The following is a 19,282-nucleotide window of genomic DNA, read 5'->3' as shown; positions in this document are numbered from 1 at the left end:
CAATTAATCCACGCTGCACAGAAACACAAGGCTGCTCAGCCCACATGGCCCACGGGAACCTTCCGCACCCACTCACTCCTTACCCGGTAAACCTGCATGCTAAATTGCTATTTTTCCTTTTTCCGTCCATCATCTGTTCTGCTGTGCTGGGAGATTAGATTAGCTTAGCTAGGAAGCAGGAAATGGTTGGATTTCTTGCTTTGTAGCTAAGCACAGCCGAATCTCCCTCAGGACTGAAGGTTTTCTTGCAAGCAAATGCAGTGCAGATTCACGGCAAGCAAATTTGAGAGACTGAGCTAGCCGATGGCAGATAGATAGATCACTGAATGATTCTGTGAGCAACTCAATCTGCCTGCCTTTGCCTGCTTTTGGGAAAAAGTTGCTCTTTTTTTATAAAAAAAATCAATATTTACATTCATGGTGTGTTGTGAGTTAATTTTATGAGTTTGCTTGCAAGCAAATTTTATGTGAGACTGAGCTAGCCAATGGCAGATAGATAGATTTCTGAATGAATCTGTTATTCTGTGAGCAACTCAATCTGCCTGTCTGCTTTGCCTGATTTTGGGTAAAAGTTGCTCTTTTTTTAATAAAAAATTCAATATTTATACTGTATAAATATTTATAATAGTTACATACAAGCCATGCCCAGCAAGTCACATGACCACCAAGCCACACCCACAAATTAGGCCATGCTCATAGAACCAGTTAGTGGTCCCTGGGATCTAAAATTATGAGTTTGGTGGTCCCTGAGGTCCAAAAGGTTGGCAACCCCTGGTTTACAGAGTTAGCATATTGCCCCAATAATCTGGGCCCTCATTTTACCGTTCTTGGAAAGATGGAAGGATGAATCAACCTTGAGCTGGTAAGGATCGAACTGCTGGCAGTGGGCAGAGTTAATCTGCAATACTGCATTCTAACCACTGTGCTGCTAACCAATGCTGCTCAGAAATTACATGGACATTCCATGAAGCGACCAGTAATTCAGCTCAATTCCAGAAGCTTTATTGAAGCGAGCTCAATCAGAGAGGAGCTATGGCTCCTTGGACAGCAACAGACATAGAAACTCATAATTTGTTGCTTGAAGATCCCCTGACATGAGGATTAGAGTTGGAAGGAACTTTGGAGGTCTTCTAGTCCAACCCTCTGCACAAGCAGAAAACCCAAACAAATAGTTGTCCAATCTTTTCTTAAAAATCTCCAGTATTGGAGCACCCACAACTTCCGGAAGCAAGGCATTTCACCAGTTAATTATTCTGTCAGGAAATTTCTCCTTGGTTGTAGGTTGTTTCTATCCTTGATTAGTTTCCATCCATTGTTTCTTATCCTGCCTTCAGGGGCTTTGGAGATGCAACAAACAGCCTTAGGACTGATAATGAGATGTTTAAGTGGCCGATTGCTTCTGCCTTGTAGGAGGATCAGAGATCAGCAGTTAAAGCAACAAGCAACGGACCACAAACTAGCAGTGTAGCAATAAAAGCTTGGAACAGATATTCAGATGCCAGGATGGGTCAACGCCTACCAAAATATTTGCTCAACAACCACACCCACCCACACAGAGCTGGTTTGCTTGAGGACGGCTGAATCAGGCAGCCGTGGTGCTGAAAGGACAGCTCCTCTGGCTGCAGTTTTCTGATTTCACAGGAAGCATCACGGGCCAGAATTATCTGCTGTAATAGGAAGTGATTTTTGAGTGAAAGCAACGGTTTCTTTTTATGTATGTGTGTATTTATTTATTAAAATTATATGCTGCCCATCTCACTAGCCAAAGTGACCCTGGGCAGCTTATAATGCACAAAAGAAAGAAAAAGAAGGAAGGAAGGAAAGAAAGAAAGAAAGAAAGAAAGAAAGAAAGAAAGAAAGAAAGAAAGAAAGAAAGAAAGAAAGAAAGAAAGAAAGAAAGAAAGAGAAAAGAGAGGAGGAAAAGAAAGAAAGAAAAAAGAAAGAAAGAAAGAAAGAAAGAAAGAAAGAGGAGGAAAGAAAGAAAGGAGAAAGAAAGAAAGAGAGGAAAGAAAGAAAGGAGAAAGAAAGAAAGAAAGAAAGAAAGAAAGAAAGAGAAAGAAAGAAAGAAAGAAAGAAAGAGGAAGGAAGGAGAGGAGGATGGAGAAAGGAAGGAAGGAAAGAAAAAAGAAGGAAAGGAAAGGAAGAGGAAGAGGAAGGAAAGAACAAAAGAAAGAGGATGAGGAAGGAAAGGAAAAAAAGAAAGAAAGAAAGAAAGAAAGAAAGAAAGAAAGAAAGAAAGAAAGAAAGATGAAAGGAAAGGAGGGAGGGAGGGAGGAAGGAAGGAAGGAAGGAAAGAAGGAAGGAAAGAATGAAAGAAAGAAAAAGAAATAATGAAAGAAGAGAAAACCCACACAAATACAATAACATTGACAGGAAGTAGATAAAACTAGGAATCGAGCGGTAGGGCGCTAGGCCCTTCTCCCTTCCTCCACCAGCCACCTCCACTGTAAAGTGCTCCCATCAAAGCCCCAGGCCAACTAGCAATGCCAAATTTTTGAGATCCTTCTGGAAGGCCAAGAGGGTAAGGGGTGGATTTCATCTTCAGTGGCAAAGGGGCTTCAAAGGGCAAAGATTATAGGAAAGGGAACAGCAGACCTTGGGGGTGGAGTGAAAAAAGGGACCAGCCCAGAATTCCTACATAGTCAAAAACAAACGAAGTCCAACTCCACTCAAGAGCCGTTGACTCTTATCTAACTGTATCCAGGTTCTGGCCATTAGCGGAGAAGATTCCCATGAAAGGCCTGAAGCATTAAGTCAGCGGAAGGGAACCTTTTGTGCCTGACGGGGGGGCCACCGCAGGAAAGGCCCTTCTTCCTGAACCCCAGAGCCACACTCCCACCCCCTGTCAGCTGTTCGACCTGCCCCTCAGAATCAGATTCCAACAGGGGCGTGACAGTTGTTTTTTGTTATATCAATAAAAAACTTTTTAAAAAAAAGACAGGTCAATATCTCTTTGAGAGAACGGGCCAAGGGAAGGACACTTGCACAATACTTTTGTGGGACGGAAGAGGGCTGCGCGAAGAACACTCAATTACGGTCCCAGAGGATGGTCAGGAAAGTTCAGGGCTCTGGTGTCTCCAGGTTTCTTCCCCCGTCGCTTTCTCTGATCCACTCCCTGCGACGGGAAGGGATCCCCCCCCACTTCTTTGGGGCGCCGCTTGTCAGGAAGCAGCTAATTGCTCCTGATTGCTGGCTGGCGCCGAGATGGAGAGACAAAGGTCCCCAATGCCAGGAACTGTGCACACCCCTCTCTCTCATTAGTCTTCTCCCAACAGCTGAGTCCTTTGTCTTCCGCTGCTGATCGGGAAGAAATGGGATCTTGATTGTTTGCGGGATGTTGATAAATATGAATGGAGAAACAGATCCCAAGACTAGGGTCAGGATAACAGGGGATAACAGAATAACAGAGTCAGAAGCAGGGGTGGGAATTCAAATGTTTTAACAACGGGTTCTGTGGGCGTGGCTTAGGTAGTGGGCGTGGCTTGGTGGACATCTGACTGGGTGGATGTGGCTTGGGGGTTGTGTTATTGGCTGGGGGTGGCCAACTCAATATCGCTCACATCGAGGCACGCATCTCCCCGTCTGGCTTCTCATGACTGTGGGGATGCTGCAACAGTCGTAAGTGTGAAAAAGGGTCACAAGTCACTTTTTTCACTGCCATTGTAACTTTGAATGGTCCCTCCACACAAGCAAAGTACCAGCAAAGGAGGGGAAAAAAACTCCAGAGAGGTTCCAGAGACGGGAAGTCTAGTCCTGCCAAGAACGTAATAAGGGTTAACGGAGAGGCAGTTTCTGTAAGCAACACCAGAATGTTTCCTTCCTGCCTCCCTTACAGGATTAGCCCAGTCATTTCTTCTAACAACCGTTTCTCCGAACTGCTAAGAAGGTTAACAACCGGTTCTGGCGAATAGGTGTGATGAACTGGTAGAATCCCACCCCTAGTCAGAAGGGACCTTGGAGGTCTTCTAGTCCAGCTCCCTGCTCGGGCAGGAAACCTCGTCTCTCTATACCATTTCATCACTTGTAAGACATTATAGCTGAAACGCGGAAGGCTCTGTGAGATACAGCATGGCAAGTTCTCTAGGACTCAGTTCATCTAGTTTGGCTTTGTTCTTTTCACCTGGACTGTGCTTTTCACCTGGGATGTGATTATACATTTAGCCAGGACAGATAACAGTTAATCAGAGTTGGAAGGGACCTTGGAGGTCATCAAGTCCAACCCCCCCTCGCCTAAGCAGGAGACCCTACACCAGTGATGTCGAACCTTTTTTGTTGTGGTCTGCCGAAAGCATGCGCACACCAGCACCCACAATGCAATGCACCCCGGCCCCACCCCCTTACCTGCACTGCACATGTCTCCCAGCTGATTTTGGGCCTGTTTGAGGCCATTTTTGCCCTCTCGGAGGCTCGAGGGAAACCTATGCAGCCTTGGGAGACTGAAAAAGAGGCCTTCAGGAAATATCGGTAGTGCCCATTTTCAGCCTCCGGGGGGCCTCTGGAGCCCAGGGGAGGCTGTTTTCGCCCTCCCAGAGGGTCAAGGGAAGCCTCTGGAGGCTGAAAAGGGGCCGGTTTCAGCACTTCTGGTATTTCCAGAAGGCCCGTTTTTCGGCCTCCCGAGGCTGCAGAGGCTTCCCTATGGGAGGCCAAAAAAGGCCTCAAATGGATCGAAAATCAGCTGGAAGACACACGCATGCGTAGTGCAGGTAAGTTTCGCTGTGGCGTGCATGCCCGCACAAATGGCTCTGCGTGCCACCTGTGGCACATGTGCCATAGGTTCACCATCATGGCGCTACGCCATTTCTGACAAATGGCAGTCCAGTCTCTTTGTCCAGTTGAAAACTTGGGAGTTATGGGCGTACGTTTCATGGTGATTTGGCTACATGTATGTCGTGTGCTCAGTTTGACTCATGGTGTGCAGTCCAGTGGGTTAGGTTATTGTTAATTGTACTGTGCAGATCCCAAAATGGAGTCACAGATAGTCCCCAACGTACCACAGTTCACTTAGTGACCGCTGGAAGTTACCTCAGCACCGAAATAAGCGACTTAGGACCATTTTTCACACCACCGTTGGAGCGTCCCTGGAGTCACGGGATCAAAATTCAGATGCTTGGCAACTGACTTGTATTTATGACGATTGCAGTGTCCCGGGGTCATGGGATTCCCCTTTTGCAACTTCCTGACCAGATTCACTTAACAACGGGATTACTAACTTAACAAGTGTGATGGTTCACTTAAAACCTGTGGCAAGAAAGGTTGTAAAACGGGACAAAACTCACTTAACAAATGTCTCGCTTAACAACGGAAATGTTGGCCTCAGTTATGGTCGTAAATCAAGGACTACCCGTATTCAATAGAGTAACCCCTTAATGGGTTTCTTGTGTTACGAAAGCACCCCTATCATTCCTAACGATAGATACAGGCTTCAAATAATGATGTTTTATTGCATTTTAATTATATGCAATTGTCTATAGAGGGAATTTTTAATTAAATTAGAGGTGCCAGGTTGGGATAGGTTGATCTGAGGTGTAGGCATTTGTATTTATTTTTATACCTGGAGCTGAATCAGCTTTCTTAAAATGACATGTAATACAGATTACAATAGACAGAAAAGTATGTTTGATTTTCCAAATTCTTTCTTGGAACTAATACTCATATGCCGGTTAGTGATGGGCATGGAAATAGAAAGATTAAAAAACGGTGCACAGGAAGAAATTCTTTGAAAAATAGAACTGAGCCAAACCTTCAAAGACAAATTTGGATTTAATGTTAATTTTTTATTTCTATTGATGGGTTAAATGTCAAAGAGCTTAAGGGGTCATTCGTAACATTTCCCTCTTCAAGAAAGCAGAATTTTTGTAGCTCGCGGTTGAACTGTGGGGGCCTTGGTGCTTTCCGATCTTGGTGGCTTTCTTGCAGACGTTTCATGACCCAACTAGGTAACATCATCAGTGCTCAGGATGGCGTGACCTAGTTTGGGTCATGAAACGTCTGCAAGAAGACCACCAAGATCGGAGAGCACCGAGGATTCCTCTTCCCGCCCCCTTTTCCAATTTTATCCGAGAAGCAATTTTGTGAAACAGGTTAGTCTCACGCACACCTTGACCGGTCTAAAATTACCCCGTAAACTTTTGTGACAAACAGCAGATTTCAACCCGGTCTATACTCTTTAACTGCTACACCACACATAGGGTCTCCTGCAGGAGGGTTGGACTAGAAGACCTCCAAGGTCCCTTCCAGTTCTGCTCTGATGGATTGAACACTACGAAGGTGGCAATTGGTTTCTACAGCTGCCTATTTAAGCCATTGGGCATGCTGGCTATTTCCCCCTCTTTCCAAGCAACGGGTCAGCCTTACAAAACATGACATGGATTAACACGACATAGCTAATGAAGCCCCTTCCCTGTGAGTTTTTCAGAGGCAAACAGACAAGAACGAAGATAATCACGCTGAGACGCAGCCCAAGAGTTTTGGCTCAGGGCCACCGTGGCGGCATATATTTCTGCCTCCATTTTATCTTTGCTACTTGATCAGCGATAACATCACCCGACCCTAATTATGCTAGTCACGCATTCGGGCTATTAGTTCTGTAATTTATGCGTCTCTCTCTCCCCCGGACACACACACACAACTGGGAAACATTTTCTTGGCTACGGCGGATGGAACATTCTCTCCTGGAGCTGCCTTCCCAGCGGACGTTAAGATTTAAGTCCTTGCTTTTAAAAGGCATTGGAAATTCGGGCCATTTCCAGAAGTATGGATTTTATTTTTTTTCCCCAGGTGCGTTTGAGGAGCGAGGTGTGAGTAGTTGCAGAACCCTGCAGATGTGATTTTTTTTTTTCTGATACCAGTGCTATAGTTATTAAGAGGCTTTAACAGAATAACTGGGTTGGAAGGGACCTTGGAGGTCATCTAGTCCAACCCCCTCCTCAGGCAAGAGACCCTATACCATTGTAGGCAAATGGTTGTCTAATCTCTTCTTAAAAGCCTCCACCCATTAACTTCTGAAGAGAAGCTCTTCCATTGGTGAATTGTTCTCCCTGTCAGAAAGTTTCTCCTTATTTCCAGGTTGAATCTCTCCCTGATCAGTTTCCATCCATTGTTCCTTGTCTGGCCTTCAGGTGCTTTGGAAAATAGTTTGACCCCTTCCTCCTCTCTGGGGCAGCCCTCAAATATTGGAAGACTTGCTATCATGTCTCCCCTGGTCCTTCTTTTCATTCAACTAGACATACCCAATTCCTGCAACCATTCGTCAAATGTTTTAGCCTCCAGTCCTCCAAATTATCTTGGTTGCTCTTCTCTGCACTCTTTCTAGAATCTCAACATCTTTTTAACATCTTGATGACCAAAACTGGATGCAGTATTCCAAGGCTGGCCTTATCTGAATCCATCATTGTTACCACCTATCTTATGTCTTTCAATCGTTGTGTTATGGTTGGTCACATAGTTAGCCAGATGTTTATACTGGATTTGGCATTTTTAACCTTCTATCAAGTCCTTCCAAAGGATCTGGGATAAGCAGATGTTGTTGTTTGATAGTTAAAGGGACATAGGTTATAGTATACGGTAGTCTTCAACCATTCTTTTAATGACAGTTGAAAGTTACAGCGGCACTGAAAAAAAGCAACTTATGACCGGTTTTTGTATTTACAACCATGGCAGCATCCCTGTGTTCATGTGATCAAAATTCGGGCGCTTGGCAACTAGCATGCATTTATGACAATGTCACTCTCCTAGGGTCAGGTGATCGCCCTTTGTAACTTTCTCAGCTAGCTTCTGACCAACAAAATCAATCAATCAATCAATCAATCAATCAATCAAGTCAGAATAGAGCTGGAAGGGATTTTGGAGGTCTTCTATCCAGCCCATGCTTCAAACAGGAGATGCTACGCCATTTCAAACAGTCCTAAAAACCTCCAGTGATGAAGCAGCCACAACTTCTGGTGGCAAGCTGTTCCACTGGTTTATGGCCCTGGCTGTTAGGAGGTTTCTCCTGAATAGCCAGATTCACTTAATGACCGTAGGATTCTCTTAACTGCTGTAATTCACTTAACATCTGTGGCAAAAAAAAAGGTCATAAAATGGGGCAAAACTCACTTAACAAACTCCTTGGCTTAGCAACGGAAATGCTGGGCTCACTTGGGGCCATAAGTTAAGCATTACCTGCATTAAGCCTCAAGAAACAGCCATTGATTTAAAAAAACATTGAAAGTGCTTATGAATACGGCTTATAAAAATATGACGAATGGAATGGAATAAGAACAGAATGGAATAAGAATAGAATGGAATTAGAATAGAATAGAATAGAATAGAATAGAATAGAATTAGAATAGAATAGAATAGAATAGAATAGAATAGAATAGAATAGAATAGAATAGAATAGAATAGAATAGAATAGAATAGAATAGGAATATGGAGTGGAGTGGAGTGGAGTGGAGTGGAATGGAATGGAATAGAATAGAATAGAATAGAATAGAATAGAATAGAATAGAATAGAATAGAATAGAATAGGAATAAGAGTGGAGTGGAGTGGAGTGGAACGGAACGGAACGGAACGGAACGGAACAGAACACAACAGAACAGAACAGAACAGAACAGAACAGAACAGAACAGAATAGAATAGAATAGAATAGGAATATGGAGTGGAGTGGAGTGGAATGGAATGGAATGGAATGGAATAGAATAGAATAGAATAGAATAGAATAGAATAGAATAGAATAGAATAGAATAGAATAGGAATAAGAGTGGAGTGGAGTGGAGTGGAATGGAATGGAATGGAATAGCATAGAATAGAATAGAATAGAATAGAATAGAATAGAATAGAATAGAATAGAATAGAATAGAATAGAATAGAATAGAATAGAATAGGAATAAGAGTGGAGTGGAGTGGAGTGGAGTGGAATGGATGGAATGGAATGGAATGGAATGGAATAGAATAGAATAGAATAGAATAGAATAGAATAGAATAGAATAGAATAGGAATAAGAGTGGAGTGGAGTGGAGATGGAATGGAATGGAATGGAATAGAATAGAATAGAATAGAATAGAATAGAATAGAATAGAATAGAATAGGAATAGAATAGAACAGAGTGAGAAGGGACCTTGGAGGTCTTCTAGTCCAACCCCCTGCTTCGACAGGAAACCCTATACCATTTCAGACAAATGCCTGGGACCCAAGTGGTCTGTGTTAACTATGCATGCCCAAATCTTTGGATAGTTTCAAAAACTAGATTTCCCCCCCCACGCCCAAGCAATCGGTTAGGATGCTGGATGGTGAGCGTTTCTCAAGAACGGGTTAGAGTTCTGAATATCTGGTTTTGGGGACCTCTCAGTTTGCAGTGTTACATATTGCATTGTTGGGGTTTTATGTTTATTGTTCATCTCTGTTTCTTAATCCTCTTTTGGCTACCCAGAGTCACAGTTTGTGACTTGGGCGGTCTTATCGATTGCACAAATAAACGTTTCAAAGTCAATCTGAGGGGTGATTCTAGGTCTTCCGTCCTAAAATTCCCCCTTGGCCATCCCATATCCTGTAGCATCAAAGTATATTTATGTGCCCAATGAAGTACGGTAGAACAAGCCGACTTTGGTCACCCTAGATGGGATTTATAGGATCGGCCATCTACGGAGAGCATTAGATTATGGAAAGATTAAACCGTGCTCAACTTGCCTTTTTATTCTGCTTTTTCCAGCTTACAAAGAGAAAATGAAGGAACTCTCTCTGCTTTCGCTGATCTGTTCCTGTTTTCACACCCAGCCACATCCAAATACCATCTACCAGTATGGAGGTAAGTGGCCCACATGCCTTACAACCTGCCGAACCACAAACTGGTCCCTTGAATTGCTAACTAGGGCATACAAAACCTTTGCTAGACCAATACTCAAATGCAGCTCATCCGTCTGGAATCCGCAGTGTACATTGGACATCAATACAATCGAGCGAGTCCAGAAGTATTTCACGAGAAGAGTCCTACACTCCTCTGCTCGCAACAGAATACCCTACACCACCAGGCTTGAAATTTTGAGCTTGGACAACCTTGAACTATACCGCCTACAGTTGGTCTTAAGCGTAGTACCCAAAATGATCCACTACAATGTCCTACCTGTCAATGACTACTTTCAGCTTCAGCCACAACAATACAAGAGCACACAACAGATACAAACTCAAGGCAAACCGCTCCAAACTTGATTGCAGAAAGTATGACTTCAGCAACAGAGTGGTGAATGCCTGTTACATCCTGTAACTCCCACTCCTTTAACCTCAAACTATCCACTATTGACCTCACCCCATTCCCAAGAGGTCTGTAAGGGGCGTGCATAAGTGCACCATCGTGCCTCCCGTCCCTGACCTATTGTCCCCATTCATTCGTAACCTTTTTCTGGTACTCTTACTCATGTTTATACTTATACCTACTATCCTGTAAGCGATTGACAAATCAAATAAATAAATAAACAATTCCCCTTGCTGGTTCAAGGAGGGAAACGAACACATGGAAGACCAACTGCAGAAGACAGGTATAAATCATTGCGATTTCAGGTGGGATACATACATTCACGTCTTTCCTGAACCAGCTGCCATCTTGTCTGAGGCCCAGGCTGGACCTAACTGAGTTATGATTGATGAAGGAATGAATTTATTGAGGAAAACAACATTCACCACATGCTGCTTTGAGCGTGCAAAGGGTCCATCCATCAAACAAACCGGGAAACTGCAAATAGTGCCTTGTGCTCATACGAGAGAAGCCACCGCTGCAGGAAATGAAGAGGCAGACACGCTGGTTCCACTGTCTGTTAGAGTCTATTCTGATTAGGTTCTCTGATTCCCCCGGGACTCATCCAATCTGCAATTTAGCTGACACAAGTAGCAACAGGGAGAGGCTGTTTTTCTGCCCTGCTTTGAAGAAGGCCTTGCGTTGGTTTGCTAAGGTTCCCATTTATTTATTATTAACTAATTAGATTTTTATCCCATCTTTATTTTTTTATATAAATAACCCAAAGCAATGAGCATCTCTAATACTCCTTCTTCCTCCCATTTTCCTGTTTTCCCTATAAAAACAATTCTGACAGGTGGATTACGTTGAGAGAGAATGATTGGCCCAGAGTCACCCAGCCGGCTTTCCTGCTTATAGCGGGACTAACAGATAACACATAGGTCATTTAGTCCAACCCCCTGCCCAAGCAGGAGAACATTTCTGACAGATGGGAGTCCAATCTCTTCTTGAAAGTCTCAAGTGATGACGCTCCCATAACTCCCGAGGGCAACTTTTGTTCCATGGGTTGATTGTTCTCACTGTCAGAAAGTTTCTCCTTATTTCCAGGTTAAATCCCACCATCTCCTGGTGATTGGCCTAAAGTCACCCAGCCAGCTTTCATGCCTAAGGCAGGACTAGAACTCACCATCTCCTGCCAGTTGGCCCAAAATCACCCAGCTGGCTTTTGTGCCTATAGCAGAACTAGAACTCATCAAGTTCCTGGTCCAAACTGGTCCAAAGTCACCCAACCGGCTGTGATGCCTAAGGTGGGACTAGAACTCACTGTCTCCTGGTTTCTAGGCCACGCCTTCACCACTACGCAAAACTGGCATATGGAGAAAAAAAGCTGAGCTTTACAGTATGTAAATAAAATAAGAAAAAGTTTAAAAAAGAACAATTCATACAGACACCTGCAGATCACCAGAGCAATGGGGTGATGTAATTGTGCATGTGACTCCATCCTTATTTTCTTTTTAACTCCCAAGGAAGGCGGTGAGATCTTTAAAAACTCTGCTTAGAATTGTGCCACTTTGCTATAAGCTTAATTTGATTGGGTTTTGACTTTATTTGTATTTAGATAAGATAAGATAAGATAAGATAAGATAAGATAAGATAAGATAAGGTAAGTTTATTGTCACTGTACTCAGAAACCTGAGAACAACAAAATAAGGTGCTCTTTCACAACATACAACTGAACAACACCAAAAGACATATACAAATAACAATGTAAAACAAATTAAAACAGTTATATTATAACAGTTAAAAACTGTACAACCAGGATATATATATGTTAAGACCACCAGATTCATAACTCTGCATTTAACCTGATCCCAGCACTTGGGTAAAAGCTATGTTTAAATCTACTTGTCCTGGCTTTCAGCACTCTCTATCGTCTTCCTGATGGTAGGATCTCAAACGACGAGTGGCCTGGATGTGAAGGGTCTCTCAAGATCTTTTGTATCTTCCTTCTACATCCCATGTTATACAACTCCTCCAATGAGGGAAGAGGACATCCGCTGATCTTTCGTGCCCTTTTCATCACTCTTTGGAGTGCCCTTTTCTCTGCCTCTGTACCACTCCTAAACCACACACAGAGGCAATAAGATAAAATGCTCTCTACAGAGCTTCGATAAAAGGCAACCAACAGACTCTTTATATATTGCATATAGAAACCGTCCATCTCCTTCACGTTCTTTAGCTTTGAAGATTAAATGAACATGTACCATTTTGATACTCTAGGTCAGGGGTGTCCAACCTTGGCAACTTTAAGACTTGTGGACTTCAACTCCCAGAATTTGCTGGCTGAGGAATTCTGGGAGTTGAAGTCCACAAGTCTTAAAGTTGCCAAGGTTGGACATCCCTGCTCTAGGTGAATGGAGGCTCTTAGCTTCCTGGATTGTAGAACCCAACCTCTGGGGCTTACAAGTATTCAGCAAATCACATGGCTAAAAATTCAGTAAGCTACCAAAATCTGATCTGCTGCTTTATTCAGCCATACTTTTGAAATAGATCTGTGGGTTTTCCACCCTTATGATGGTCAGAAAACTGCTAAAAACCTTCTTCTTCCAGGCCTTGACATAAGGGTGGTTACAGGATTCCTTTTAGTTATATTTCCCTTATGGCTAGGTAGGCTGATCCTCCAGTCAGCTAAGAATTTGTAAACTTTTTTTTTTTAATGTGTAAGCTTTCAATTTATAAGCTGCCCTGAACTGACATGGAGTCAGGCAGCCTCAACATTTGAATAATTTATTTTATTTGTTTACATCCCGCCTTTATTATTTTTATAAGCTGTGCAAGGCAGTGAATACTTCTACGCCTTCCTCCTCTTATTTTTCCTACAACTATCCTGTGAAATGGGTTTGGCTGAGAGATTGACTGTCACAAATTTGCCCAGCTACCCATTCATGCAGTACTAGAATTCACAGTCTCTAGGTGACTCACCCAAAGTCACCAAACTGGCTTTCATGCCTAAAGCGAGATTAGAATTCGCCACCTCCTGCAGATTGGCTGAAAGTTATCCATCCTAAGAAAGGCAGGATTAGAACTCGCCGTCTTCCCGATTGTAACCTGGGGCCTTAAATAATTAGACCAAGCTGTCTGTCTGATAAATAAAACAAGCCACATTTGGCTGGTCTTCCTCAGGAGGATAGCTCTAGGTTTTAAAAAGCACAGTGGAAAGATTCAAAAATAATCTAAGGATTTTCACACATATATTAATACAACCACTGATTTATGATGGAAAGAAGAGAGTTAATTCCCTTAAGTAAGAGTTAAGAACAAACACAATGAAGTTCCAGATGACCGCAGGGGAGTAAATGCATCTTCAAAAAGCCATTTATGGAGATTGTCACTCATCTAGGTTATAGTTGCCCCAAAGGTGCTTTTTCCAAAGGCAACTGGACTTTATTTTTGCTTGAAGACTTTTCACTTCTCATCCAAGAAGCTTCTGCAGTTCTGAGTGAATGGTGGAGGATGGAAGGATGTATATTCCTTGCAGTCATCTAGTCGTTGGTATTCTCTCTGAGAGTTGTTGAGGCCACTTGGAGGTTGATCTGTACCCTGGGGGTCACTTGAATAGTGCAAATGGGTGTGGAGCCTTCTTGGGACAGCTGAAAGGACTATGTTGTAGACTGGAGATAGATGTTGTGGTCCACCAGCGGCCAGCAGAGCTGGCGGCAGACTTGGATGATGAGGAGGTCCTTGGGCCGGTCCTGGAGTCTGGGGAAGGCTCTGATGGATGCTCTGTGTCAGATAGGGCCAGGGCTGTCTGACATTTCCCAGTTGCCTATAGGATCAGAGATAAGTGGGGAAGAAGAGCAGCTGGAGCCTGTTTCAGATGTGTGTATGCGTGGAGCTGTCAGGAGAGAACAATTAAGCAACAGAGGACAACGCTGAATGGCCCCTCCCTGGGGAATAAATAGAAGCAAAAAGGGAGTGGTGGTTGCAGGAGACAATTAGTTCGTATTTCTTTTGGAAGATTTGCTTATCAGAGTTCGTGCCTCACAGACTCCTTGCCAGGTATTTAATTTGCAGGTGACTGGAAACTCTCGGCCTGGCAACTATGCAAGGCCTATTTTTGCAATTAACCGCTGGGAGGATTATTGCTGGGATTTTTCTGTGTGTGAATGCCATGAATTCACAGTAACTAAATAAAGAGGGTTTTTTGGGGACAAGGAGTCTGTTTCTTGGTTCTGCTAAGCCTGGGTCAGAACAATAGATGATGCCGTGTCCCTCTCCTTCTGTTGAGAGAGGGCTGTAAATGGCCTCTTTGACCCCCTCTTTCAAACCAGCGGTCCTCTCTGTCCAGGATGTGGACTCAACAACTCCCAGAAAGAGTACTAATGACCAGATGACTGCAAGGAATATACATCCTTCCATTCTCCGCCATTCAGTCAGAACTGAAGAAGCTTCTTGGATGAGAAGCGAAATGTCCTCAAGGAAAAACAAGAAAGTCCAGTTGCCTTTTGCAAAAGCCCCCTTGGGACATCTTCAAAAAATGGTGAAAAGGCCAACCAACTTTAGACCAATCAGTTTGGATGTGATAATTGCATTGAGAGCTAATGTCTCCCACAGCAGGAAAACTCCAGTGATGTCAACAGCCAACTGCCGCCTACTAGAGTAGACTCCACAGGGAGGACACGGAGAGAGAGTGATGCAAGCATTGTCACAGCATCGCAAGACACACCCAGTGTGCGTGTGTGTGTGTGTTGCAGCACTGCCTCTATAAGCTTAAGAGAACCAGAGCTTGCAGTAACTTTGCAATCATGATTTCATCATTCTTGAAGCCAGGGCACACCGCTGGCCTCACATTAAATCAGAGAAAGGCAAAGGAAAATGCTTGTTAAGCTTTGGGAATGGTGGAAGGAAGTAGCATCCGTACAAGTAGTCCTCGACTTACGGCAGCTTGTTTAGTGACCGTTCGAAGATACAACAGGAAAAAAGTGACTTATGGCTGCTTTTTATACTTTTGACCGTCGCAGCATCCCCGTGGTCACATGATCAAAATTTAGCCGCTTGGCACCCTATTCGTGTTTATGACGGTTACAGTGTCCCAGGGGTCACGCGATCCCCTTTCACGACCTTCTGACAAGCAAAGTCCACGGGGAAGCCCGATTCACTTAACAACAGTGTTACTCCCTTGACAACTGCAGTGATTCACTTACGAACTGTGGCAAGAAAATTCGTGAAAGGAAGCAAAACTAGATGAACAACTGTTTCGTTCAGCAAGAGAAATTTGGGGCTCAGTTGTGGTCGTAACACGAGGACTACCTGTAGTTGACTGAGAAAGCCCACAAGTCAGCAGAGTGATGTAAGCTGCCTCAACAGGAGTCTAATTTTGGACTTGCGGGGATTTACTCTTCCGCTGTTTTTGGTTGGACTCCATCCCAAGTCCTGGATCAGGTTTCTGGGCAGAGCATTTAACGACAAATTCAGAGGACAGATTCAGAAAACAAAGTAATGAAGATGTGATTAAGCCCTACGGGGAAAGAGCCAGGAGAAAATAGCCTCGAGGAAAAAAGTGACTAAGGATGGTTACAAGAACACCCTTCAAAGTCTAGAACAGATGCCTTACGGGAGTTCATGCTCCAGACTGTAGAACCGTGAGGGTGAACCTTGGGAGGCTGAAAATGGGCCGGTTTCAGCACTATTTCCGGAAGGCCCGTTTTTCGGCCTCCCGAGGCTGCAGAGGCTTCCCTCAAGCCTCCCGGAGAGCGAAAACGGCCTCAAACGGGTCAAAAATCAGCTTGGAGGTGCGTGTGTGCATGCACAGTGCAGGTAAGGGAGCGGGGCAGGGGTATTGCGCATGCATGCACAGAGGGGGCAGTACGCATTGCATTGTGGGTGCCATCACATGTACTTGCGTGCTTTTGGCACACCACAACAAAAAGGTTTGTCACCACTGCTTTAGAACATGGAACCAGGGAATTAAATTACAAGAATTAAATTACAAACGTGCTCTTAGTTTGCTATCAAGGATTCCTCTCTTTCTTTTTGTGCTAGTAATTTATTTCCTTCCTTCCTTCCCTTACTCTCCTTCCCTCCCTCCCTTTCTTCCCAACACACATTCACTCACAACCAAGATATTGATAGATATAGGGACAACAATTGGATCTGCTCCTTTTCTCACCATGTTAGAAACTTTGGGTCCTGATAGAAGATAATTTATAGTAGATTCTGTAATAGTTTTGTTTCTTAAGTGTTTGGGTATATGCATAATGGTTATCTTTTGAGAGCTGAATGCAATGAAATTTCATTTTAATATATGCTGATTAGTCTACATTTAAAGTGACAATAAAGTTTCACTCTACTCTACTCTACACTCTACACTCTATGCCCTAGTCTAGTCTAATCTAATTTGCAGCTCAGGGTTGAACTGGGGTGGTGGTCCTTGGTGCCCTCTGAGCTTGGGGGCTTTTTTACAGACATCTCATTACCAATCTAGACAATATCATCAGTGCGCTGATGATGTTACCTAGTTTGTTAATGAAAAGTCTTCAAGAAAACTACCAAGCTCAGAGAGCACCAAGGGACTCATTTAGGGTCCTCCACTGAAATTCTGTGTAGTCCAGGACCCATAAAACGATTTACACTAAGTGTAGCTAAATACTACAAGTTCACTGCCATTAGACATTATAATGGTCTTTTTTTAAAAAAAGGCCTGGATAGATTATCAGGTTTAAGTAGGGTGATTGTTACTAGCTTGATCAGTGGTTTGTTTTTTTTACTTTGCTTCTATGCTAGCCATTCCCACACAGGTAGCTCCACCTGAATCTTGTATCTTTCCTTTTATGTACACTGAGAGCATTTGCACCAAGACAAATTCCTTGTGTGTCCAATCACACTTGGCCAATAAAGAATTCTATTCTATTCTCTCTTAAGTTGCTTATCCCAAAAATCAGCTCTTAGAGAGAAATACTGAAAAATGGCTATTGGCCGCCAACTCAGGTTTATGATAAACCTTCGTAGATTCAGCAAAGGACAGTTCACATTTTTAACTGGGTTTGAGCAACTTGTCAGTAGTCTGTTGGATTCATCACAGGCAACGCTGGATGCATAATTCAACATCAATTTGACAGCCTATTTATATAGTGGGTAGCTTTTTTATCAATATAAATTTCATTGGTTTCCTGTGAGTGTTCAGAATGAAGTTATCTATGCAACTAACAGAACTGGGTTCATTGGTTATGGAGAAAGACACATTTAAATACTTTGGTGATGGATTCTTGACTAGATGGGAGAGAACTAAGTGAGGACGGTGAAGAAAGAATGAATCTATTGATGAGCACCACTATTACTATTAATCTTCTCATCACTCCTATCACCAATCCCTTCCCACCTGTGACTGTATGACTGTAACTTTGTTGCTTGTATCCTTACGATTTTTATGGACTGCTTCCTAGTATGATTTCATTGCTTATTGTACCCTATGACTATCATTAAGTGTTGGACCTGATGATTCTTGACTCTTGATGAATCTTTTCTTTTATGTACACTGAGAGCATATGCACCAAAAACAAATTCCTTGTGTGTCCAAACACACTTGGCCAATAAAGAATTCTATTCCATTCTATTTCTATTCTATTTCTATTCTATTTCTATTCTATTTCTATTTCATTCTTTTTATTGACTGTTTCCTAGTATGATTTTATTGTTTATTGTACCCTATGACTATTATTAAGTGTTGTACCTTATGATCCTTGACTCTTGATGAATGTATCTTTTCTTCTATGTATACTGAGAGCACTTGCACCAAGACAAATTCCTTGTGTGTCCAATCACACTTGGCCAATAAAGAATTCTCTATTCTATTCTATTCTATTCTATTCTATTCTATTCTATTCTATTCTATTCTTATTCCTATTCTATTCTATTCTTATTTCTATTCTATTCTACTCTTATTCTATTCTTATTCCTATTCTATTCTATTCTTATTCCTATTCTATTCTAATTCTTATTCTTATTCTTATTCTATTCTTATTCCTATTCTATTCTATTCTTTTTCCTATTCTATTCTATTCTATTCTATTCTATTCTATTCTATTCTATTCTATTCTATTCTATTCTATTCTATTCTATTCCTATTCCTATTCCTATTCCTATTCCTATTCTAATTCTATTCTGAATAAGGACCAGAAATGATGCCACAATACTTCTCAGGAAATCTGACCCCTAACCCTTCTCCCTTGCTCAGATATGGAGGTCAAGCAATTGGACAAGAGGGCTTCTGGCCAGAGCTTTGAGGTGATTTTGAAGTCGCCCTCTGACCTGTCTCCAGAGAGCCCCGTCCTCTCCTCTCCCCCCAAGAAGAGGGACCTGTCCCTGGAGGAGCTGCAGAAGCGATTGGAAGCTGCTGAAGAGAGGAGGAAGGTAAGGGGAGCTCTACAATGGCCCAGGCATTGCTGACGGACACTTCCCCAAATTTATCTTCAGGCAAATCCTCACAATTCCCCCGGGGGTTGCAGCAGCTAAAAAAAAAAACCCACGTGCTGATGAATATCTGGGGAAATCCTTGGGACCCTAGGCCTGGGATTTCTCTGAAATACTGTACAGTATGTATCCAGGCAGAAATCTGACCAGGAAATTCCAATCAAAACCATATATACGTTACTACCGTTTGATCATTAAGCGCTTAACATGGCTAACAATTGGCACAGGAGAGAATGTTTGTAGCTCTGGGCTGAACTGCAAGCACCCTTGGTGCCCCCAACTGGATTTGCTGGCATTTCCCCCCAAAGAGTTCTATTGCTGGTGGTTGCAGGCTTGATCCTTGCTACTCTCTTAGTTCGAAGTTTAGGTTACATCATCAGTGCTAGAAGGGAGTGGAGTTGGAGGAGGAGGAGGGGGAGGAGGACTGTGGGGTCCTTGCTACTCTCTTGAGTTCGATTGTTTTCTTGGTTCGTTATGCAGACTAGGTAACATCTTCAGTGCTAGAAGGAGGGGGAGGAGGAGGGGGAGGAGGAGGAGGAGGAGGAGGAGGAGGAGGAGGAGGGAGGAGGAGGGGAGGAGGGAGACTGTGGGGTCCTTAGTACTCT

General features: G+C 43.1%; 1 protein-coding gene across 1 annotated transcript in view; it reads left to right on the top strand.

The window, feature by feature from the left end:
* STMN3 (stathmin 3) overlaps nucleotides 1-19,282 on the top strand; it is a 38,285-nt gene that overhangs the window by 14,953 nt on the left and 4,050 nt on the right. The window contains exons 2-3 of the mRNA XM_087928863.1: nucleotides 9,690-9,785; nucleotides 18,442-18,617. Of these exons, the coding sequence (XP_087784989.1) occupies nucleotides 9,690-9,785; nucleotides 18,442-18,617 (272 nt within the window). The remainder of the gene's footprint in view (nucleotides 1-9,689; nucleotides 9,786-18,441; nucleotides 18,618-19,282) is intronic.

This window comes from Pseudonaja textilis, chromosome 3 (genome assembly GCF_049901715.1).
Source record: "Pseudonaja textilis isolate UNSWEBS1 chromosome 3, rPseTex1.2, whole genome shotgun sequence".
Lineage (NCBI taxonomy): Eukaryota > Metazoa > Chordata > Lepidosauria > Squamata > Elapidae > Pseudonaja > Pseudonaja textilis.
The sequence above is the reverse complement of the archived record's forward strand: the minus strand, read 5'-3'. Positions and strand labels throughout refer to the sequence as shown.